This window comes from Lactuca sativa, chromosome 7 (assembly GCF_002870075.4).
Source record: "Lactuca sativa cultivar Salinas chromosome 7, Lsat_Salinas_v11, whole genome shotgun sequence".
NCBI classification, from domain to species: Eukaryota; Viridiplantae; Streptophyta; class Magnoliopsida; order Asterales; family Asteraceae; genus Lactuca; species Lactuca sativa.
This window is the reverse complement of record NC_056629.2, coordinates 59,372,169-59,397,069: the sequence shown is the minus strand read 5'-3', so window position 1 is coordinate 59,397,069 and position 24,901 is coordinate 59,372,169. Positions and strand designations below refer to the sequence as shown.

The 24,901-nt window shown below is 37.4% G+C and overlaps 1 protein-coding gene and 1 long non-coding RNA gene across 5 annotated transcripts; one reads left to right on the top strand and one right to left on the bottom strand.

The window, feature by feature from the left end:
* The first annotated feature begins 2,042 nt into the window (after positions 1 to 2,042).
* Positions 2,043 to 3,227, top strand: LOC122194917 (uncharacterized). The gene is made up of 2 exons (XR_006184731.2): positions 2,043 to 2,424; positions 2,652 to 3,227. It is a non-coding gene; the product is annotated as an uncharacterized LOC122194917 (long non-coding RNA).
* A 136-nt stretch (positions 3,228 to 3,363) lies between these two features.
* LOC111883795 (ninja-family protein mc410) lies at positions 3,364 to 5,999 on the bottom strand. Of its 4 annotated transcripts, none has more exons than XM_023880113.2 (3): positions 5,845 to 5,999; positions 4,175 to 5,164; positions 3,364 to 4,092 (listed from the first exon to the last, which is right to left on the bottom strand). In XM_023880113.2, exons 2-3 carry the CDS (start codon positions 5,097 to 5,099, stop codon positions 3,620 to 3,622), a joined length of 1,398 nt encoding a protein of 465 aa, XP_023735881.1. In that variant the 5' UTR covers positions 5,100 to 5,164; positions 5,845 to 5,999; the 3' UTR covers positions 3,364 to 3,619. The 4 variants fall into 4 exon arrangements, with proteins under 4 accessions (XP_023735881.1, XP_023735883.1, XP_023735882.1 ...); XM_023880115.3 differs by having other exon boundaries at positions 5,878 to 5,969; XM_023880114.3 differs by having other exon boundaries at positions 5,694 to 5,932.
* Positions 6,000 to 24,901: the final 18,902 nt, after the last annotated feature.

The following is a 24,901-nucleotide window of genomic DNA, read 5'->3' as shown; positions in this document are numbered from 1 at the left end:
AAGCAAAGTATAATAATACAAATTAAATAATAAATGCAAATAACCAAGAAGACAAGTTTCTATAGAACCTTGTATCGTATCTTATTTGTTTATTATAGCATCCTACTTTCATTTCTCCATTAGAGCATTATCTTAGAAACATAAAAGATGTGAGATGAGTGGGGATCTAATGCACTGATACCGTTTAATCGTTTATACGAACATATGAGATATTGTGGCAACTATTGAGGTATTAAGCTACTTTGCCATACCATGAAACTTTGGTGAGTGTGTCGAACTATGTTGCGTTGAGAAACCACGACTTTAGAAAATCAACTAGGATTTTACAGGCAGCGCGTTGCGGCGGCAGTAATATATTTAAAAAGTAGTAGAAAGTAAGTTACTACATGTGGAATATGAATTTAGAAAGACTTAATCCGATAACCACAATAGTCTGAGGCCAAAACCATGCCAAACAGAGATAATAAAACCATATTATATATGACATTTATAAGTAAGTAATATTTTTTTAAGTTAACGAATGAAAATTCAAATAATTAAAAAAACGTATCATATGTGATCCGACTTACATGTATAAAAATAAGCATGGAAATAAAAAAAATACATTTAAATGTAGACGGACTCGAATTTATATCCCGACAGGTACATTAATTTTTTTTAATAAACGAACTAAAGTTCTAAATTTATGCTGAAATATTGACCACCTCTAATTTATACCGACACATATGAAAGGTTAGAAAAATCAGAGGGGTGATAACCGTAGGAAAATCAAATTATACATATTATGGAAATAAAACAAAAGTTTAGAAAATAAAAGGGGTGAAACTGACATTTTCTAAAGTTCAAATACAGGGGTGAATATGATATTTTAAAAGGTGAAGGGTTGAAATGTTATTTGCTAAAGTATGAAGATAATAACAATAAAAACTTAGTAGGAGGACTTAAATTGCCAAAAGCTAAAAATGATTTAGAGTGAAAATGAAAAATAAGAAAAGTTGAAAAGTGGAGCAACAAAAGAAACTTAGTAGGGGACCTTGCCAAAAATTAAAAATGATTGAAGAGTTAAAATGAAAATAGGCAAAAGTAGAAGGGAGTAAAAGCAAAAGAAGTGGCCACGACTTTGGTATTTAGAATAGATATAATTTGACTTCATGCAAGGGAAGTTGATCCACTTTAACAAACATCTTATGGAAAAGTATATAGAAAGAAATAAGGATCTCCATATGGTGTCATCGACCTGGAGAAGGTATATGATTGTGTAGCAGACGAGACCATTCGGAAAACACTTGAAGCTAGAAATGTACAAGGGCGATAGGACAAGGTTATTCGTGATATGTAATGCACATCTACAACTTGTGTCTGAATACATGTTGGCAAAACGAAGTCTTTCTCATCATAAAGTGGGTTACATCATAGATTGGCTCTTAGCCCATACATCTTTGCTCTCATTATGGACCAAGTTTCTTGTGAGATTTGAAGGGGTGTCATGTTGTATTTTTTTTCCAATGACATTTGTTGGCGATAAAGACTAGGATATCCGTGGTGTGGAGATGGAATATCCATGGTGTAATTTCAGCGAAAACTTTAGAAAGTAGAAGTATGTTGTTTATACCTGATCAGCTGATTAGGGAGCAAGTACTACACTACTTGGGTCTTTGATCCATAAGGAGGTGGATGTTGGGGACAAAGTTACCAAACAACATAAAAGCAGAACATTTAAAATGGAGGGAGGCCATAGGAGTTTTGGTGACAAGAAGGTTTCGTTAAACAAGGTTCCATTAAACTCAAGGGGAAATTTGGCAGGGCGACAGCCTAAGTCAGCAAATTAAGAAGCATGAGATGAAAATGGAAGTTGCGCAAAGGAGTATACTACAATAGACCCTAATACAAAACTAAAAGTACTTTGGGAGTGATGACGATCACCAAAATTTTGAAGGAAGATCGTGGGACCACATGAGGCGCCCTATAACTACGGTTAGGAATGTGGAGTTGCTCACGATTGATGGTGCAAAGAGAGAATGTTCAAGAAGGAAATGGGAAGATTGTGTGATGTCTGACATAAAGAAGTTGTCTCTTTCCGAGGACATCACTTCAGATAAGGATTGTATGGGGACATAAAATCAGGGTAGTGAAGTGGTATATGTCCAAATTTCTCTCTTATATGATTGTGCCTCCATATGACATTTAATTTAGCTTGCTTTTTCCCTTACTTGTTCCTCAACTCTATTTTTTCCTTTTCTCTTCAAGCCATATAGTTAGTTCCTCCTTTATAGTATGTATACATGTATAGTTAGTTCCTTTTCTCTTCAAGCTATATGCCTCCTCCTCCTCCTCCTCCTCCTCCCTATTTGTACCATTCTGGTCTAATATTATATATGTTGGAGGTCATCCATGGAAGCAAGCTCTCTCTAGCCCTTACTGAAGGTACCTGTGCATACATCTAACCAAACCCTTACCCTATTCATCAAGGATTCAGGATATTGTTGTTGTTCAAGTATAATGTCTTATAAATTGAAAGTATAATGTTGTAACAATATAAGCATCCCCAATAGGAGAGTTTTTTCATGAAAAAACTCATTATATCATTACAATAGGAGAGCTTTTTCAATTTGTTTATTAAAGTGAACCATTATTTTTTTTTCATTTTACAGCTTATATATAAACTGTCTATTTATAATTGGTTGAAAACATATGGAACCCACCACAATCATACAATCGTTGGAACAACACATGACAAGAGCTTACAAGCTCTTTGAAAAAACTCCTACTGTGGATGCTCTAAAGAGATGCAAGTAAATGCTCTAAAGAGATGCAAGTAAGATGTTATAATGCCGAAATGCCTCAGGTTGTAAGAAGCTTTTTTTTTTCTTTTCTTTTTCCTCTGAACCGCTATGGCTGTTTTGCTTTTTTTTTTTCTATTCTGAATTCAGATGACCATGTGTTGTTTTCTGATGTGGTAATGCTTGAATCAAATGTACACAAAATAATCTGATAATGTTTGAAATTTGATTTTATAATACTTGAAATCTGAGCTGATAATGTTGAGTTTTCTTGATGCAGAAGTTGCTGAAATGTTTATCGACTTGATGCTGAAATTGCTGAAATCTGTATTTGTTTTTTCTGGTATTTAAATCTGATGTGACGTTCTAATTTGCTTAAATTGCTGAAATGTTTATTGAATTGATGAATAGGGTAAGCGTGTGAGGGAATTTTTATCATTTTTATTATTCAGCACTACAATTTAGAGATTCCAACCAAACAACATTTAAAAATTCAGATCTTAAAAATTCAAACCCTCTTAAAAATTTAGATGCTGCCAAACAGTTATTAGCCTTAAATGATACATTAGAAAAAATAAATAAATAAATAAAACATTGTTCGCAATTAATTCCATAAATTATTGTCATCAATACACAAGAAATGCAACTACAATACCAATCGTTACATACAACTTCCTATTTAATTACCAATATATAATATAATCTACACATATATATGACATAGAGTTATAACAAAATATTTATCACAAAGTGACAAAATCATAAGCAGTCATTTTTTGCATCAAATGCCACTATTATTAAAGCTAAACTGCCAAATAAAAAGAGTGATATTACCAGTGTCAATTCTGAGCAGATGCAGCAGGATTGGGAAATGACTGTAAACCACCACCACCACCGCCACCTCCTCCTCCACCACCGCCGCCGCCGCCATTGGGTTGTTGGTCGGTTGCATGCTGGACGAATTCATCGGGTGACATGTGGGACCCGTGACAAGCACAAACAATACGGATTTGGGTCCCGGTGTATCTGTATGTAACACCTGATATTGTCTTCCCATTAGGTCCAGGGGCAGTTGTGGAAACCCATGGTAAATTTGGAGATGACCCACTTCCTCCAAATTTTAATTCTGCAGATATACCAGGTCGAATGGCGGGAAATTCGGGTGGAATTCCCTCTGCTACCCTTCCCTGGTCAATTCCATTTATACCCTTCATGTCACCTTCTGTATGCATGGATAACCCTTCTTCCTTCCCATGTTTATTGTCACCCTTTCCCCTCTCAAATTGCTTTGCTGCATTTACTGACGTGGCACCTACAAAAAAAATAATTCAAAATTAACCCTAATTGTTTCAGCTCAAAAGTAAAAACTAAAGAGTTTAAAAATAATTCAAAACCTTGTGTAATCTTCAATCCATCATTCTGCTTATTTGTGTTTGGTGGGCCCCTGCCAAAATACGAAACAAGGCCTTCAGATTTACCTGCCTCTACTGTAGGCACAGGGACAGAAGAGTAATTAAACATCAATGGCAAGTTTGCAGGAATCACAGGCTGCTGTGTTGAACTCATGACTGGATTTTGAATGGTGTTTGACTCTTTGACTGACAACTGATAAGGCATATTCAAGATATTTGCTGATTGCCCTGAAAATGAAACACCATGTGACACGTGTCCAACTTTGTTATAATCTTTCTCTGATGAAATTGTAAATCTCCTTTGACTTTGTAAGTCAACATTAGAATCAGATGCCCCACGAACTTCTTTACTCCCCCCCTCAGATTGTCTTTTTGAGGTTGAACCATCAGCTTCAGAGTCTGCTACATCTTCATTTTCAGCCATGGAACCTTCATCTGTAGTTATGGAGACATGTGGTTGTGTTCTTGCTTTATGTAAATTAGAAAGATAAGCTTCTCTTTCATGTCGTTTTTGATGGTTTATTTCATCAAACATGTTTTTTCGTTTGTTGTTGTTGTTGTTATTTGCATCTTGTCTCCTTTCTTCTACAGTTTCAGAAGATCTATTATCAGTTTTACCCCAGAAAGTTCCACTGTTTGAGGTATCCACATTAGGGGTATTCTTGGAAAGGTCATAAAAGAGATTTTCATCTGGTTTTGACTGATTAGTTCTCTGAGAGGCCATGGTTGACTCTTCTCTATGATTAGAACCATCTAGAAAGTTCTTGAAATCATCAATCAATTTGTTGCTGTTATCAGCTTCCTCCCCTCTTACTTCAGAAACACTGGTGGTTTTACCCTTTGCACCTGTAGATGGGCCACCACAAGGTAGGGATAAGGTGAGGTCAAGCCCATTGTCATCCTCCATTTTTAGTCAACCAAACTTCAAAGAACTCAACAGACTCTTTAAACCACCATCTTCTTACACTTGACCTAGATTATAACAAGTATTTTCATCAGAAAATATGAATTTCATTCAAATACTGCTAATTTGAAAATTGAAACCCTTTGTTCTGGATAATACAAGAAAAACATAGCAATATTGCAAATAAAGAAAGTCGCTGTAAATAAGATCTTAGAAGAAACTCAAGTATTTACTATAAATCATCTAATCATAACTGATGGAATACACACTTACAGACTACTATTTAGAGATACAATTTAATTTTTAGAACAGTTCAAAGCTACTATAATCAATCAATTTTTTCCTTATCTGTTCATTCTTTTTACATCCAATTTAAGCAAATTATCCAGTTACACACGAATATAAACCGCAATTCTAACTCGATGATATTAATTACAGAGTTTCTTAAATCGAAAACACCAGTACTTTACTATTTAGTCGATTGAAAACCTAAAAACAATTCAAAAAACGATTGAAACTACTTATGACTAAGGAAACTGATAATTCTTTCAGGAAACAGAAAGCTATAAGCTGTAACAGATCAAACGACCATCTTACTTGGAGTAATTAGTAACAAAAGAACTCACTCGATATGCGATCAAAATCAGTCAAACTTGCATCAAACTGAACAATTGATGAATCTGATTGAGTCTATAATATCAACGCTGAACTTTTCGTAACAGATTCACAAAAGCAGAATTAAAATTACCGAAATTGCTAAGAGAGAGGACATGGATCAAACCCTAGCTGAAGCTGGGTGCCAAGGGGAGAATAGTTGGTGAAGATGGCTTTCTTCCAAGTCGGCAACTTCTTTGTTCTTTAGGCACGTGTTTCTTGCACTATTGATTTATTTTTTTATTTTTTATTATGTAAAATATAATATTTTTATAATTTTTTTAAATGTATATTACCACCACCAAAAATAAACAATAAATAATAATAACGTGGACATATTACGCCCCCTGTATTATTTTGATGAGCTCGTATAAATGTCCACAAAAAGTTTTAATATATTTTCGTATTTTGGTTAATAAACCAAATTTGCTATAAAATATTATCTACATGCATTCTTTTCGATTGACTAAATCTTATTTAATACAAAAATATTTAATTAATGAATCAACATGCATGATCCATGAAGGCCTAAAACACACTCATTGTTATCAATGCTTTGTGGACAATATATTTGTATTATATAGTTTCGAATGAGGTTGGTGAAATGATAAAAGTTTTTGTATTGATTGCTTATTATAAAAATTTGTTAAAGTGTTACTATTTAAAACGAAATCGAAAATTTTTATTATTTTTTAACATATTTCTAAACTACTCTTTAAATTCACTTATGTCTATAAGACTTGAACTATCAACCTCAAATAGAGAAGCCGCTAGGTTAGAAACATTTTGATCGAAGACTAAGGTCAGTTATTTTAAATGAAGGACGAATACTTTTATACAAATGAGATTTTCAAACCATGGTCGGCATGTCCTACAACAAATTCTGAAATAATTATAAAAAATTATTACTTTTTCCTTTTTAAAAATAAATAGATAGTTTCCTCAAAAGAAGTTTTAGGAAAAAATAACAAAGAGGAAATAAGCTAGGTTACCTTTGAAAATTGTTTTCGGTTTTTAGGAAAAGTTATAAAAAAAAAAAGATTTCATTAGAAAATTTAGAAAAATATTTGATTCAAACTTTTGAATTTTCATTTTTTGTTTTAGAAATTTTAAACAAAAACGTTTTTAGTTGTGTATTTTCTATCAGTTTTTATTTTCAGCTTTTGTTATTTTAAATAAGGTTTAAAATAGAAACCACTTTTAGATGTAGTCAAACTAATAGCAAATACTGAATTATTGTTGGTTTTTATGTTTGTACTAGTTTCATGGATGTCATGATAAGAGTTTGCTTTACAAATAAAGAACACCATTTTTATAAACCAAAATCGAACCACTATCAAAACCAATGTCGAACACAAAAAGTATATGTTTCTTATAATAACAAGTGAATAACAACAATTAAACAAAACCATATAAAATACTAGAGATAAAAAAATTCATAGTTCTCAAAACCTATCGACAACATTAGTAGTTTCCTTGTTGCTTAGGATTGGGTCCAATTATACTTTCCTTATTGCTTAGGACTAGGTCCAATTATATGTGTCTCATGTCAAACTTCCCTTTAGTTCTTGCATATCGATGGGTTTTATAGGAAACAAAATTGTGTAATGCGGAAAACAATTAACAATTAATAAAGTACATGCATCCTATAAAAGATCTATGTCATACACCTTGATAGCAACATACAATGAACAACTAAACCTAGCATAACCCTAGTGTAATTAAAAATTATTAAGTATAGAGTTACATACCTTTTTATTTGTTGTAGTAAACAAATCACTTCAATCCACTTGTAGTTTAGGACTTGGAAAGCTTAACACCAAAAGGATGGTGTCTCTAATGGCTCACACCCAAACCCTAGAACTAGAAGATAAGGGGAGAGAGAGGAGAGGATATTTTCGGCCAGAGTATTCTCTAGCAAATCTTATAAACGAAAATCATAGGCCTTGGGTCCTATTCATATTTTAGGTAGCTAAGGGACAAAACAAGATTTGAATGATTAAATAATAGATTTAATCAAAATTCAAATATTTTCCTTATTTACTACTAGGAGGCTTCTGAAAACCCTATCACTAGTTTCTAATTAAATCAAATTCTTATGATGAGTTAATAAACTAGTCTCTCCTATAAGTGTTCTTGTTATTTAGAGCTTGAATTGTACTTTGTATGTTACATAATAGGTCGATGCATCATTACCAATGTTAATAACTTGTTGGATTAGTCCATATATTTCCAAAAAATGCTCTGACATGATTTGTCTTAAAACAATACCATAATGATCGAAACACTTAAAATGATAAAATTTTCACACAAAAAATCAAAAACCCTAATCATAAACACCAAACTACTATTATACGTCTAAACACCAAACTACTATTATATCCATGAAGGGGATTTTACATATTGCATTCACCAGGAAGCTTCTCGATTAGCTTATTTAGTTGGATCTACATTTTAATGAATTTATTTTTGTATAAAATGCTAGATAGTCTTCATCATACCACTTAAAATACTCACATTTTGATTTCTTATCTGAAAAATATAGAAACCGGGGTAACACCTAAATTGGTCTTTTTCATTACAAGAAATTAAAACTTAGCTTGAATATAACACTTACATCTACAAAAGGGTTGATTGATTTTCATGAGAACGTCACTTTAGAGCTTGAGCCACTTAAACGAGAGTCCATAACCATCATTGCTCTAAATAAGTTGTGGTGATTTATTGTATCAAGTCAATTTACGAAAAAACTTGTTTGGAATGTGTATTTCGAAACTCCGAATGTGCATTTGATTAACATATTATCGGTCTGAAATGTCTGAAATATATACATACTTGGGTTATATAAGGGAACGTTAGTTAAATATTGAAGTGGATATGACTTTAATTAACAACTAACTATAAAATAACTACATTTCGCACATGTTCGAAAATTATAACATATATATTGTTTTGTCATGATTAATAAAACATTATATAATTCTAATAACATCTTCAAGACGGCTTCATTTGTTATTTAGTCATTATTTCATCAATCTCCTTATTCTACCAACATCCACTTTAGTAACTTATTTCATCGTTTCTTTCAACTATACTAAGGGAGCCTATAATCATGTATTAATATCACCCACATCAAAGGAATATCACTCTTCTTTCAAATATATCACATCTTTCAAATATGTACATCAGCTTTTCTAAGTATATCTATGTTGATGTAATATCAACTCTCTTTCAAGCGTGACCCTCAACCACATTAACAGTTAAGAGTCATGTGGAGATACGTTTCGATTAATTATTCTGAAAAGTACAGATAATATAAAATGTTATATTCTAGAAGGTCTAAAACAAACATTTATTTCAAATTATATGACCATTTTTGCAAAATGTTAAAAACTAGGTATCCCTTGATTCCTAGTGATCATTTTTTGTCAATGTCTCTTTAAATTTTGTGATAACAAACATGGTTTGTAGAAATAATTAGTCTTGGGTTACTCACCATGTATTGAGTATGAAAAGGAAAAGTGTACCAAAGGTGAATGGAATGAAAAGTGTACCAAATAATCTTGGATGAAGTGTAGAGAGCCCACATGATAATCCATCTATTGTAGACGCATCCCAAATCGATAATTATTCTTTTATGGATGTTAGTCCACATGATCAACAATCAAGAGAACCAAAATCCAAACACCAAAACACCACAATATTTGTACGTATGCATTTCCTTATGTTCTCCGATAAGAGAGAAAACAAAAAGGTGAGTGAGTTGTGTGCAGGAGAGAGAGACATACGTCAAGAATGCCTAGGATAAGAGATATAAAGTATATTCTTATCCTTATCACTTAGTCACTTAATTTGAATTATTTGAATTAGTATATAAGTGTCAATCTTATCTAATTCAAATAATTACGAGTTAACCCCTCCATATCACTAGTTTCTAATTAAGTCAAATTCTTATGATGAGTTAATAAACTAGTCTCTCATAAAAGTGTTCTTGTTATTTAGAGCTTTAATTGTACTTTGTATGTAACATAATAGGCCAATGGATCATTAGCAGTGTTAATAACTCGTTTGATCAATCCACATATTTCCAATAAAAATGCTCTGACATGATTTGTCTTAACACAATACAATAATAATCAAAACACTTAAAATGATAAATTTTTCACACAAAATATCAAAAACCCTAACCATAAACACCAAACTATTATTATATGTATAAACACCAAACTACTATTATAACCATCAAGGGGATTTTACATATTGCATTCACCAGGATGCTTCCCGATTAGCTTATTCAGTTGGATCTACATTTTAGTGAATTTATTTTTGTATAAAATGCTAGATAGTCTTCATCATACCACTTAAAATACTCACATTTTGATTTCTTATCTGAAAAATATAGGAAACAACACCTAAATTGGTCTTTTTCGTTACAAGAAATTCAAACTTAGCTTGAATATAACACTTGCATCTACAAAAGGGTGGATTGATTTTCATGTGAACATCACTTTAGAGCTTGAGAAACTTGAACAAGAGTCCATAACCATCATTTCTCTAAATAAGTTGTGGTGATTGATTGTCTCAAGTCGATTTATGAAAAAAAAAACTCATCTGAAATGTGTATTTCGAAACTCCGAATGTGAATTTGATTGACATATTATCGGTTTGAAATGTCTGAAATATATAAATATTTGGGTTATATAAGGGAACATTAGTTAAATATTGAAGTGAATATTACCTTAATTAACAACTAACTATAAAATAACTACATTTCACACATGTTCGAAAATTATAACATATATATTGTTTTGTTATAATCAATCAAAACATTATATAATTCTAATAATGTAACACCCAGAATCAGAAAGACCAATAAAGGAAAGAAAACCCTAAGTCAAAGGGGTCAACTCGTCGAGTCCAAGGAGGAACTCGACGAGTCGGTGTGGGATCCGGGTATGGGGTAAGTGACCAACTCGGCAAGTCAGCCTCATGGACTCGACGAGTCCGGTCTGAAGAGGGAAACCCTAAATCCGGGACTTTGGGCACTATTTAAGCATCTTATTCTCTCCATTAGGGTTCCATATAGCCTCTCTCATCCAGAAACCGAAACCTTAAGCCCCCATTATTGCTCATTCAAGTTTCTTGCCATTTTTGGGTGATTTGAAGGAAGAAGGAAGGAAGGAACCATTAGGGATTCAGGGGTTTGCAGTAGATCCATAGTTTGAGGGCCTTTCCAGAGCAATTCAAGGTAAGGAGTCGTTACCATCCCTCTTTTGCATGTAAATCAATCTTGATTGTGAGATTTGGGACTTTTATGCCATGTTCTTAAACCATTTCGAGTTAGAGCCCAGATCTGAAGTTGCTACTTCAGATCTAACTGTATTCTGGCCTAGTGAGTCATAAAGTATCAGTCTTGGGGGTGTAGGTGAAGCATGGTTGTCTTAAAACCTAGCCTAGAGTGTTTTGAGCCTATATCTCCTTGGTTATACGTAAAGTTTGCAACTTTACGTGGGGAATGGACTTTGGAAGTATGGATCGATGATTTGGAGCCCCTGCATGGCTCGAAAAGCCACTGAATGGATTAAGAACTGAAGCAACCCGGCGAGTCACACGGTTGGACTCGGCGAGTTGGTTGAAGATGGGCAGGAACTCGACGAGTTGGAAGAACAACTCGGCGAGTCTGTTGAAGATTGCCTTGGACTCGGCGAGTCTGTTCCTGGATTCGAAGAGTCAAGTCGCGAAACCCCAAACCCTTCCAGTTAAGACTCGGATCAGTGAGTGGAGTGGAGACTCAGTTAGTTGGACAGGACAGAACTCGGAAATCGGTAGACTCGGCGAGTCGAGTCGCAATTGAAAGGGGGTTTCTGAGCTTATGAACTCGGCGAGTTAGTAGGCTGACTCGGCGAGTAGGGTCAACCTGGAAGGTTGACTTTGACCAAGAGTTGACCAGTTGACTTCCAGGGGTATTTTGGGTAGCTATTGGTATTTATTGAGTTCAGTTGTTTGGTGTTGACCAGTGGAAGAGTTCGTGTCGGAGGTTGGAGCAGCGTGATATTATTTCTTCAGCCGACAGTTGCAGGTGAGTCTTCTCACCATACCAATGGGTCTAAGGCACCAAGGCCGACCCATCTTATGTTGTGAGATATGATAGCTAGCTTTATGCTAGGTGGTATGCTGGTAATTATGTGATATGCTAGTTGTCTTTGTGATACTTGCATGGAAGACCATGTGGGGTAGCCCATGGCGTAATGGTATAAGAACCTGGGGGTAGCCCACGACATCCTTACAGGTTTATGTACGTGTCATGTGTAGATATTTATGTGATGCATGATATGCTATTTGGTTATATATGGTATTTGCAGGGAAGACCTCGGGGGAAGCCCGTGGCATTGGATGTAAGACCATGTGGGGTAGCCCATGGCAGTCCTAGGTAAAGACCATGTGGGGTAGCCCATGGCATTGGATGTAAGACCATGTGGGGGAGCCCATGGCAGTCCTAGGTAAAGACCATGTGGGGTAGCCCATGGCACTATTACAGATTTTATGTATGCAGGGCTTATGTGATATATGGTAGCTTTTATAGCTAACAGTATATATGATATGTGTGTAGCTTTTATAGCCAACATGATATGTGATATGTGGTTTGTGTTAATGGTATGCTCTGGGAAACTCACTAAGGTTCGTGCTTACAGGTTTGTTTATGGTTTCAGGTATCATCGTTTTGGAAGGGGGGAGCTCGGGTTAATCGCAGTGCACACACCTATGATTTCCGCAATGAATGATTTTGGGATAAACTCTGATAAACAATTTGATTGGCTATGATTTGATTGTTTGAATTAAATGGTATCAATGTTTTAGTTATATTAAAAATGAAATTTTTACCCCTGATTTTTGGGACGTTACAAGTTGGTATCAGAGCCTTGGTTTGAGGGATTCGGACATACTTTCAGGTGTGTCTGAACTCAGACTGAGGATCTGGAAGGTTTTTTTAAGGAAAATGTTTTCAAGGAAAAGTTTTCTAAGAAAAGAAAGGGTGTGGTGCATGAAATTGGCCGAGCTCAAGTAAGTTTCCCCAGAATACCCACATATGTTATCTGTTATGATTTGGTTATGAATCTAAATAACGTATGCTAGTTTGGGCTAGGAGGGATGCCTTTGTATGCTATATGAGCTCTTAGACTTGCATGCTAGTGCTGAGTAGACAATGATAGATTGGCCTGATATGTGATGTTTGTAGCCTTGGGATGCTGGATGCCATGTTAGAATGAGAATGATTATTGATATTGGTAACTGATACGTGTATGTTTTAAAATTGTATACGGTTAGGATCTCATGGCCATAGAATAATTGGTGCGGCTCGTTTCCTGTTCTGTGTACAATTTGCATGCACAAGGGAGCCGTCAGCGAGGGTGGATGTGGACAACTTGGGTTGTGGTACGTGGGCCGAATATTCTATGACCGTTTGTGGGTCGAAGATTACCCTAGGATGACCCTAGGATGAGATTCGTGTAAGGAGTGCGTCTGCACGAATGTTGCTTGCTTTGTGCTTTGTAGAACTCTTTAGTGATGGGAGTCAGCTACTAAGTGGATGTGACGATATATAGGAGGTAGATGACTGGCATCGTGAGGAGTTCCTCAGCAGCTGATGGCAGGGCGAGGTCGGGAACCTAGGAAAGCCTAGGATATGCTCCAGTGAGTATTGAGGCGGTTCGGTGTGATTGGGAGCCTAGGGGGAGACCTAGGAGGTGCTTAGGTGGTTATTGTGCTGTTGTCTAGCACATATTTAGTACATCAGGGAAGTAGGTGACTTAGAGGATTTGGGATGATTCCGTAGGAAAGTATGGATAGGTGTGGAAGGTAGTATTGGGCTCGTACTACTGAAAGCACAGGATCCATACTCGAATCGGGGAAAGTATCGAAGAATCCAAGAAACCTGGGAAAGGAATTCGTGGTTACGAGTGGACTGTGGGGATAGCTGCAGTGCAGAATGCGGATGAACACACAAGGGGAAGGACCAGGGTTTGGTCCTGGCTCTAGTAGAGAGGCAGTTACCAGAAGGACTTCCAGGATTGGGAGTTCGTATTGGATCTCTTGCATCAGGCGGCAAGGATTGATGGTGCGATCTATTTCACTTTCGGAGTTAAAGACTTTGTCTTGGGGATAGTTTGTAACTGGTTGGGAGCATAGGTTGCTCCATCTATTGCAGATCGGCTGTGGACGATTGAGCAAGTGAGTGTGTCAGGGTGCGAGACCCTGAATGTTATGATTTCTAGAGTTCGAAAGTAGGGATTGGTTAGGGTCACATTTGGAAAAAGGGGACCAGCCTGGGTGCCCATAATGGAGGATCTCGGGAGGGGTATCCAGGAGTTTGGATCAGCTTTTGAGAGCCCAACAGGGTCGGATTCGGTGCAACACTTGCGAAAACTACACGATGGATCTCGTTATAAGGGATTGGATTGCCATTGGGATCGGGATGAAGTGTTGCATCATGTTTTCCGGATGGTCGAGGTAACTTAGGAGGAGATGGTCATGAGTCCTCCAGATGTTTGCGGATATACTATCTTCGGTCATCTCCGGTGGTACCGGTAATTTATATTACTTGGGGAGTGTGATAGTTAGACCTCGGGTCGGATTTCTGGTATTGTTTGAGTTAGCAAGAGTATCAGGTGCCAGCCAGCGCACCGAGGAATCTTTAAGGAGCTTTCATATGGACGTATCTTGCGGAGTGGATTCCGCACATACCGGGATCGCTCCGAGTCATTGTCGGAGGCTATCTGGTGATCTGGGTAGCTGCAGGTGTAGCAGGTGAGGCCACGTCAGCAGGGAATGCCCATAGGGGCAAGTCCGCCATATTGTCGTTGAAGGCAGATGGGGGACAAGGAAGTCAACCACTTGATGATCAGGGAGGAGCAATGAGGGCACCGACTCCAGTTATCTAAGAATTTTCAGTACGCGCGTGTCAGTTTGGGTATGGCCTGGACTGGTTCCAGGGCTTATATGAAGGAAATTATGACTAGGTTCCAGTAACCTTAGCTATCATGTTTGGAAAGGCTCCCGAGGTTGTCAAGGGAAGAGAGAATTGTTGCTGAAGATTTGGTTAGACCATCTGACCTTCGGTCAGCAAGAACCGAGTATAACAGTATTTAAAGCATCTAAATCCATTGATATGGTTGGGATTCAGAGATGCTAGCGGGTCGTCGGAAGTTGTGTTGTTTTGGGAAGGGTTATTCTTGGTGTTCTAGCTTTGTTAGGCGCCACTCGTCAGCAAATTAACCATTGGAACGAGAGAGAGGATGTGGGAATCCTTCAATTTTCATGTGCCAAGCGGACTTAATCTAATCTAAGTGGGGGAGAATTATTCAGATATCCCGGAGAAAAGCGAGTGTCAGACGTGGATGCATCTCACATTTTCTTTTTGGGGAGGAAAGGCGGCCTTAGGGGCCGACTGAGTATCAGATATCGTGGGATAGGAGTTCGGGAAACTTCCCGGCATTTGGATCGCGTCCTTCTGACATCATATTGCAGGCTTCGGGGAAGGGAACCAGGTAGTGTTTCGGTCGGTAATTGAGTTCAGTTTGGGAGGATAGACTACGTGGGTGCTAAACAGTGAGAGGCGTTCGGATTAATAGGTGAGCAGTAGGGCCATGGGCAACGATCTTGTGGTATGAGAGTGTTGTAAGACTACGGGGGAGCCGTAGCATTGACTGTGAAGGTGTTGTAAGACTACGAGGGAGCCGTAGCATTCACTAATGGACAGTCAAGGTGGGAGTGTTGTCAGACTACAGAGGGCTGTAGCATTCACTAATAATCAGATGGCATGGGAAGTGTTGTAAGACTACGGGGTAGTCTTAGCATTCATGAGTTCTTCGAGCGATTGGGACTATGGTAGATCAGTTTGCAAAGTCATGGGAAAGCCACAACTTAGGTAGAATCAGGATCGAAGGGGATGTCGAAAGTTAAGGTGTATTATGAACCTCGAGGTAGTAGTGAGATGTCGACTTGTTTCGGAAAGGATTCCGAATCAGGGTACGTGCATGTTCAGTACAGGATTTGGTTTCAGTAAGAGGAGATTGGGAGCATAAGATGCCAAGGGCATCAAATGCAAGATACCAGGGTAATGAATGGATGTGGTTGATGGTAGCTCAAGCCATCACAGTGTGACTCGAATTGGTTCTATCAGTAATGGGACCATGACATGGCTAACCAGGAAAGGACAGATCGAGGGAGGTCGGGTATGATGTAAGACCACAATTGTTCTTGTGGCATTCATTTTTGCGTCGGATTCAGTGGCAACGGGTTGTCAGCCTGTCATGATCGGATGGATCAAGGGAGTGAAGTGGTCGAGAGAAAAGATAATGCCAGGGCGGTTATTGTCAGACGAGGTGTCCTTCGGAGGTCATGTGGGAATGTGGAGCATCTGTCTCTGGCTCAGCAATCGGGAAGGTGTCTGGTGCTTCGGATAGTGACAATCAAGTCGGGGCCAGGGAGGTCCCGGTCGTTCTTCAGAAAAGCAGTTTCGTAGTAGCGAAAGGTTGTTAGGGCCACAGTGACAGGATAACTAGTGGAAACTAGTTCCAGAGAAAGATTTCGTTCAGAAGTCATGGGAGAGACTGAGTGAGGAGTCCTTGGACTCCACAGTGGAGTTGGAACTTGGTGTTGCAGATAACCGACGGATGAATGGAGACCAGGAAGGTTTCGAGATATTTTGGGGAGCAACCATATAGCAGTTCAGTGTTTCAGTCAGTCCAGTGTTTCAGGCAGTTCGGTACTACCGACAATAGTGACCGGCACCAATAGTGCCTGGAGTGATGGTCATCGTGAAGGGTACGTTCCTCTCAGTGACAAAGGAAATGGATAGCTATAGAGGGCAGCCTTGGGGAGGCCAGAAACGCACAAGGAAAAGGAAGTAAACCCCAAGAATGTTTAGCCTAGGTACTCGGGGAGTACCGGAAGGATTGCCAGTCAAGCAGGGGGTGTTCTCAGGAAGGTTAAGAATCAGATTGCACTCGGGGATTTGACCTATAGGGATTATGCCATCCAGAATGATCGGGCAAAAGGCTAATAGGGTTAGAGTCGCCAGGCAAGGTGTCGGAGGCGGATTGCAGGTCAGTAGCCATAGGGAACTTCGAGGACGAAGTTTAGTTTAAGTGGGGGAGAGTTGTAACACCCAGAATCAGAAAGACCAAGAAAGGAAAGAAAACCCTAAGTCAAAGGGGTCAACTCGTCGAGTCCAAGGAGGAACTCGACGAGTCGGAGTGGGATCCGGGTATGGGGTAAGTGACCAACTCGGCAAGTCAGCCTCATGGACTCGACGAGTCCGGTCTGAAGAGGGAAACCCTAAATCTGGTACTTTGGGCACTATTTAAGCTTCTTATTCTCTCCATTAGGGTTCCATATAGCCTCTCTCATCCAGAAACCGAAACCCTAAGCCTCCATTATTGCTCATTCAAGTTTCTTGCCGTTTTTGGGTGATTTGAAGGAAGAAGGAAGGAAGGAACCATTAGGGATTCAGGGGTTTGCAGTAGATCCATAGTTTGAGGGCCTTTCCAGAGCAATTCAAGGTAAGGAGTCGTTACCATCCCTCTTTTGCATGTAAATCAATCTTGATTGTGAGATTTGGGACTCTTATGCCATGTTCTTAAACCATTTCGAGTTAGAGCCCAGATCTGAAGTTGCTACTTCAGATCTAACTGTATTCTGGCCTAGTGAGTCATAAAGTATCAGTCTTGGGGGTGTAGGTGAAGCATGGTTGTCTTAAAACCTAGCCTAGAGTGTTTTGAGCCTAGATCTCCTTGGTTATACGTAAAGTTTGCAACTTTACGTGGGGAATGGACTTTGGAAGTATGGATCTATGATTTGGAGCCCCTGCATGGCTCGAAAAGCCACTGAATGGATTAAGAACTGAAGCAACTCGGCGAGTCACACGGTTGGACTCGACGAGTTGGTTGAAGATGGGCAGGAACTCGACGAGTTGGAAGAACAACTCGGCGAGTCTGTTGAAGATTGCCTTGGACTCGGCGAGTCATGTCGCGAAACCCCAAACCCTTCCAGTTAAGACTCGGATCAGTGAGTGGAGTGGAGACTCAGTTAGTTGGACAGGACAGAACTCGGAAATCGGTAGACTCGGCGAGTCATGGTCTGACTCGGCGAGTCGAGTCGCAATTGAAAGGGGTTTCTGAGCTTATGAACTCGGCGAGTCAGTAGGCTGACTCGGCGAGTAGGGTCAACCTGGAAGGTTGAATTTGACCAAGAGTTGACCAGTTGACTTCTAGGGGTATTTTGGGTAGCTATTGGTATTTATTGAGTTCAGTTGTTTGGTGTTGACCAGTGGAAGAGTTCGTGTCGGATTTTGGAGCAGCGTGATCTTATTTCTTCAGCCGATAGTTGCAGGTGAGTCTTCTCACCATACCAATGGGTCTAAGGCACCAAGGTTGGCCCATCTTATGTTGTGTGATATGATAGGTAGCTTTATGTTAGGTGGTATGCTGGTAATTATGTGATATGCTAGTTGTCTTTGTGATACTTGCATGGAAGACCATGTGGGGTAGCCCATGGCGTAATGGTATAAGACCATGGGGGTAGCCCACGACATCCTTACAGGTTTATGTACGTGTCATGTGTAGATATTTATGTGATGGATGATATATGCTATTTGGTTATATATGGTATTTGCAGGGAAGACCTCGGGGAAGCCCGTGGCATTGGATGTAAGACCATGTGGGGTAGCCCATGGCAGTCCTAGGTAAAGACCATGTGGGGTAGCCCATGACATTGGATGTAAGACCATGTGGGGGAGCCCATGGCAGTCCTAGGTAAAGACCATGTGGGTTAGCCCATGGCACTATTACAGATTTTATGTATGCAAGGCTTATGTGATATATGGTAGCTTTTATAGCTAACAGTATATATGATATGTGTGTAGCTTTTATAGCCAACAAGATATGTGATATGTGGTTTGTGTTAATGGTATGCTCTGGGAAACTCACTAAGCTTCGTGCTTACAAGTTTGTTTATGGTTTCAGGTATCATCGTTTTGGAAGGGAGGAGCTCGGGTTGATCGTAGTGCACACACCTATGATTTCCGCAATGAATGATTTTGGGATAAACTCTGATAAACGATTTGATTAGCTATGATTTGATTGTTTGGATTAAATGTTATCAATGTTTTAGTTATATTAAAAATGAAATTTTTACCCCTGATTTTTGGGACGTTACAAATAACATCTTGAAGACAGCTTCGTTTTCTATTTAGTCATTAGTTCATCAATCTCCTTATTCCACCAACATCCACTTTTGTACCACTTTTATAATTTTCTTAATATTAATAACTTATTTCATCTTTTCTTTCTACTGTACTTAGGGAGTCTATAATCATGTATTAATATCATCCACATCAATGGAATATCACTCTTTCAAATGTATCACATCTTTCAAATATGTTATGTTGGCTTTTGTAAGGACATCTATTTTGATGCAATATCAACTCTCTTTCAAAGGTGACCCTCAACCACATCAACAACTAAGAGTCATGTGGAGATACGTTTCGATATATTATTCTAATAAGTATAAATAATATAAAATGCTATATTCGGAAGGTCTAAAACAAAACACTTATTTCAGACTATATGACCATTTAGGTATCACTTGATTTATAGTGATCATTGTTTTGTCAATGTCTCTTTAAATTCTATGATAACAAACATGGTTTGTAGAAATAAGTAGTCTTGGGATACCCGCCATGTATCGAGTATGAAAAGGGTCCGTGAATATTGTTCATTGACCACACCGTGAAGACTTTAATTTCATGTTTATAGAGATATCATTATGTGTAGCATTAGTGGCGGCCCTCGGGTGGTGCCGGCGGTGCGGTCGCACCAGGTCTCCGGTTTTAGGGGGCCTCCGATTTTTAGGATAATTTATAGTTATGGTATTGGTATTTTTGAAAAATCTATTTTTATGTTTTATCAATAAATAAAATTAACCCGAATTTTAGATGCGTTTTAATTATGAAAAAAAATCAACAAAAATCAAAATCTAATTATAAATTTAAAATTTATCAACAATTTAAAGAAAATATCTATATCCAAAAAAAATGAAAAATTGTTTTCTTTATAAATTTTAGACAATTTTTTATATTTTACAAACACACCAAAAAATAAGAAAAACTCAAACCCTACCAAACCTAAAAATTATGTTGCTCCTCTCTTGTCTTTTGGCTTTTGCTGTTTTGAATATTTCGTTGACTGCTTGCTGCAAATTAAGGTTAGTATTTCATCTCTTTTAATTTTCCAACCATGTTTGTCGCTTGACTGCAATGCTTTGCTTTCTGTCTTTCTCTCCATGTTTAATGCTCCATAAAGTTAATGAATAATGAAACTGTTGGTTTACTTTTTTTATGTATTGGCTTGATAGGTTTTTTATGGGGAAGATACCGGTAATAGCCAAAAAATAGGGGGTAATTTCAAAATTTAGACATGAAAATGAAAATTTCCGGGTATAGACATGCATTCCGCGGAATCTACTGTAGCTCTCTGTGAAATGGCAAAATCGAAATTAAATCAACATTAAAAAAAAAACTCAAGATCCATTCCGCGGAGCTACAGTAGATTCCGCGGAGCTCCACGGAGGTAGCTACGAGGAATGGATCTTGAGTTTTTTTTTTTTTTTTTTTTTTTTTTTTTTTTTTTTTTTTTGCATCGATTCTTCGGAGTTTATATTCATTACCCAACTAATTATTTTCAAAAAAAGATTATCATACTATCATAATCTTTTCTTGAAAATAATTAATTGGTGAATAAATATAAACCCCGAAGAATCAATCCCGAAAAAAAAAAAAAAAAAAAACTCAAGATCCATTCCTCGGAGCTACCTCCGCGGAATCTACTGTAGCTCCGTGAAATGGATCTTGAGTTTTTTTTTATGTTGATTTAATTATGATTTTGCCATTCCGCGGAGCTACAGTAGATTCTGCGGAGGTAGTTCCGCGGAATGCATGTCTATATCCGGAAATGTCTATTTTCATATCTAAATTTTGGAATTACCCCCTAATTTTTGGCTATTGCTGGTATTTTCCCTTTTTTATGTCCATTATCTATCTATATTTTATTATATATTGTTTTAGGTTTTGCTTTTTAGCTTTTTCAATATTTACGGTTATAGCTCATATTCGTCAAAAGTAGGGCAATAGGTGAAGTACGAATTTAGAATATATATATATATATATATATATATATATATATATATATATATATATATATATATATATATATATATATATATATATATATATATATATATATATATATATATATATATTGTATTATAATAGATTGAAAACCAAAATTTTAAGTATTTTTTTAATTTGACAGTTATTTGATTTTACTTTTAGCATATTTCATTTGAGCTTTACAGTTTTTGAATTTGTATATTTGAATTGAATTCTTTGAATATCATATTAGTGGTTTGGGTATTTAAATCATACTAGTGGATTACTTTTAAATCATATTAGTGGATTACTTTTAACAGTTAACACATATGTTAAGTTAAGTTGTTCAAATATCCTAATTGTTTTAAACATTAAATTTTTAATAAATATTTACAAACATATATTTTAAAGTTATTAATATAGATTTTTTTTTATTTAAGAAAAGCATGGTTCAAACTAGAAAATTTGAATCGGGCTCTTCTAAACGTAAAAGAAAACAGAAAGAAGCACAATTTATTGAGAGTCAAAGAGGATCTATGGATTCGTTTATTATCAAAAAAGTTTCGGAATATCATCGCAATGAAGAATTGGTTGGGGAAGAACATAAAGAAAAAGAAGAAGCCGAATTGCATGTGCCAGAAAATATGGATGAGATACATGAAACTGGAGAAGAACCTAGAGAAGAACTTCACAATGTTGTGGAAGAACTTAGAGAAGAAGAAGTTGAACTGCAAGTGCCAGAAAATATGCCTTGTGTAGATGAAGACATGGACAACTTGAACGACAATAATGATGACAAAGAAGATATTCCGGTGAACATTTATGATCCTAGAAACTGGGACACCCTTGATACTAAATTGAGAGATTTACTAGTGAAAAATGGTCCCATAAGAGATATATTAACAAGAAAACGTCGTAAAGATCGAAGAAATAGACGCTTCCATGCGGATTTTTACAATAAGTACTTACCAAATGTGACATCCCCAAAATCACGGCCAGAAAAAATCGGTTTCATCTATGCTTTTAAAATAATTTCAGAGTAAATTCTTTTGATTTAAAAGAGTTGCGAAATTTGTTCCCAAAAACAAAGTATGATAAAATAATATTTACCAAAGCATTTCATAAAGAAATGTATTTTCATTATATGATCAAAACTTGAGATGTCATGTTCCGATACAGACACAAAAGCATAAACAACAAAAGATAAACCATACAACAGTTACATATATCAACTGGTATAATAAACAAAATAACTTGATGATTCATCCATCTTATGCCCTCGCGCCACTACCTGTAATACAAATAAACTGAGTGGGTCAGGCTTGGGAGCCTGGTGAGCATATAGGGTTTTCAACCCACAATAAATAATTATATTTACTTTTACCAACCAACAATAATCTGATTACCCATTCCCGTTATCCTCACTTTACGTCCCTAAAACAACATCTATCTCAAGGGACCTAATCTAGAATTTTCATCAGGACGGACATTACTGCAAAGGGGTTTCCTCAACAGTAGATATCCTAAAGGCAACCATGAGGGGGATAGAGTACACCGGTGAACACATCGTTCACAACACCTACAGGTTATGAGCCTGCTAGCGTTCCACGGGACTGTCTAGAAAGAGTCTGTGGTCGTTATCCATACTCTGCTGAATAACTAGATCAACAACAACAACATCGAGGCCTCTCATCTGTTTATCACATATCAACTATCTATCCATGTTCTACCCAACATATTAGTAGATAAAAATATATGTTTTTTAATACATAGTTTAAAACCAGTATAACATTCTCATTCAATACATATTCCAAACAACAGATGAGACACATACCCATAGCACGTATTTCATAGAGAATAAATCATATCTATGAGATAGAAGAGAATGAATATACATTCACACATATAACAACTAAATATACACATAACACGTATTTCGTATAAAATACTTCGTAATTATGCGTTAGAAGAAAGTAACTACACACTCACTTGATCAGAAGATGATCGGACAGCACTACGACTTGTAGAAGTAGTATTCTTCGGTAGATCTGGAAGATCTTCACAAAAACCGGGCTCCTCGCGGGCAGAGCTTCGGCTCGGGAATTTCACTTCTCGAGATCTTCGGGGCTTCAGGACTTGCTTCGGGGCTCGGGAATAATATCGGGGCTTCTGAATATAAGTTGCACACAAAATGATGCAAAACGGGAGAGAGAGAGAGAGAGAGAGGAGAGAATTTGGGCAAAAGAATCGGCTGCCCTTGCATGCCTTTTATAGAGGCTGAAGCCTCGGATTACGCTGGGCGTAATGCTCCGGTACGCGGGGCGTACTCCGGATTCGTCACTGCATGCATCATCGGAGCACTCGAGTGCAAGGCGAGTCACACTTCGGTGTATGCTAGGCGTAGTTCGGATAGGATCAGTGACTCCTTCGGATAAGCTTTGGTATGCGTGCCACGATCTTCAAAAATTCATAACTTTCGCATACGAGCTCCGTTTTTGACGTTCTTTATATCCATGTGTAGGTGAGACTACGCTCTACAACTATCGTTTAGACTCCGTCGGCTAATTTTGAATTTATTTTTATTATTTATTTTTAGTAGGCCGGGACAGGAAAACTCCGTTATAAAATCATAACTTCTTCATCTGACGTCTGTTTTCGTCTGTCTTTTCACCAATGCACTACTATCAACGAGATCCTTGATTCTCGTTTAGATTGTTTCGACCAACAATCACTCGATCTCGAATTCGAGTTTCGGGCTCCATACTACTAAGCTGAAACTTAGAAAAATCATAACTTCCTCATACGAATTCATATTTGGGCATTCTTTTTATGCACGCTCTCGGTTTAACGAATTCTACGACTTTCATTTAGATCGCTAAGGCTAAATATCGCTCTGACGTAAATTTCACTTTTTACGTCATTCAGCGTTGCCGGTTCTGTACCGAAACTTCGACAGGTCATAACTTCTTCGTTATAACTCGGATTTCAACATTCTTTATATATTCGGAAACCTAGTTTCAACTACTACAACATTATCCATAGATATTGGCTTTATCTAATATTTCATTTTGACGCTTATTTTTATTCTTAATTAAATTAAGACACACAATTAAGCACAAAACACATAACACTCAAATAATACACTTTTATTATTTGAAAACGGGTTACAAAGGTTAACCTAGACTATTATATCAACATTAATGACAAGCCCAGAAACACAGGCGTTACAATTCTCTCCACCTTAGAATGATTTCTTCCCCGGAATCACACATCAACAAACAAATGCGGGTAGCGACTCATCATGTCACTCTCCGTCTCCCAGGTGAGATTTGGCCCATTCGTGTGTTTCCATCGGACAAGCACTAACTCGACCATCTTGCGTCGCAACTTCTTAGTCTTTCGGTCAACGATTGACTCTGGTTCTTCAATCAACCTTTTGTTCTCATCGAATCTCAACTCCAAAAGTGGAATCATGTCGGGAACTTCTCCCGTGAACTTCCTCAAATAACACACATGGAAAGTGTTATGAATTCTATTCAGTTTTTCTGGTAGTTCGAGTTTGTAAGCTTGGTTCCCAATTCTCTGAAGAACTTTAAACGGTCCAATAAACCTTGGACTTAACTTTCCCCTTTTTCCAAATCTTATAAGTCCCTTCCACGGCGAGACTTTAAGCAAAACCGAATCTCCAACTTCAAAAGTCATCGGTCTTCGGTTGTTGTCAGCATAGCTCTTTTGACGATCCTGAGCTGCTAACATTCTCTCCCTAATTATTTTCAACTTTTCAGCAGTTTGATGGACTATCTCTGGTCCCATAAACTGCTTTTCCACAACCTCAAGCCAACAAGACGGCGTACGACACTTTTGTTGGATTAGTGTCTAAGTCCATAACTTTTTTAGTATGTACTTGACCCGATGGTGCATGGTCCTTTTGGGTTGCCTTCACCAA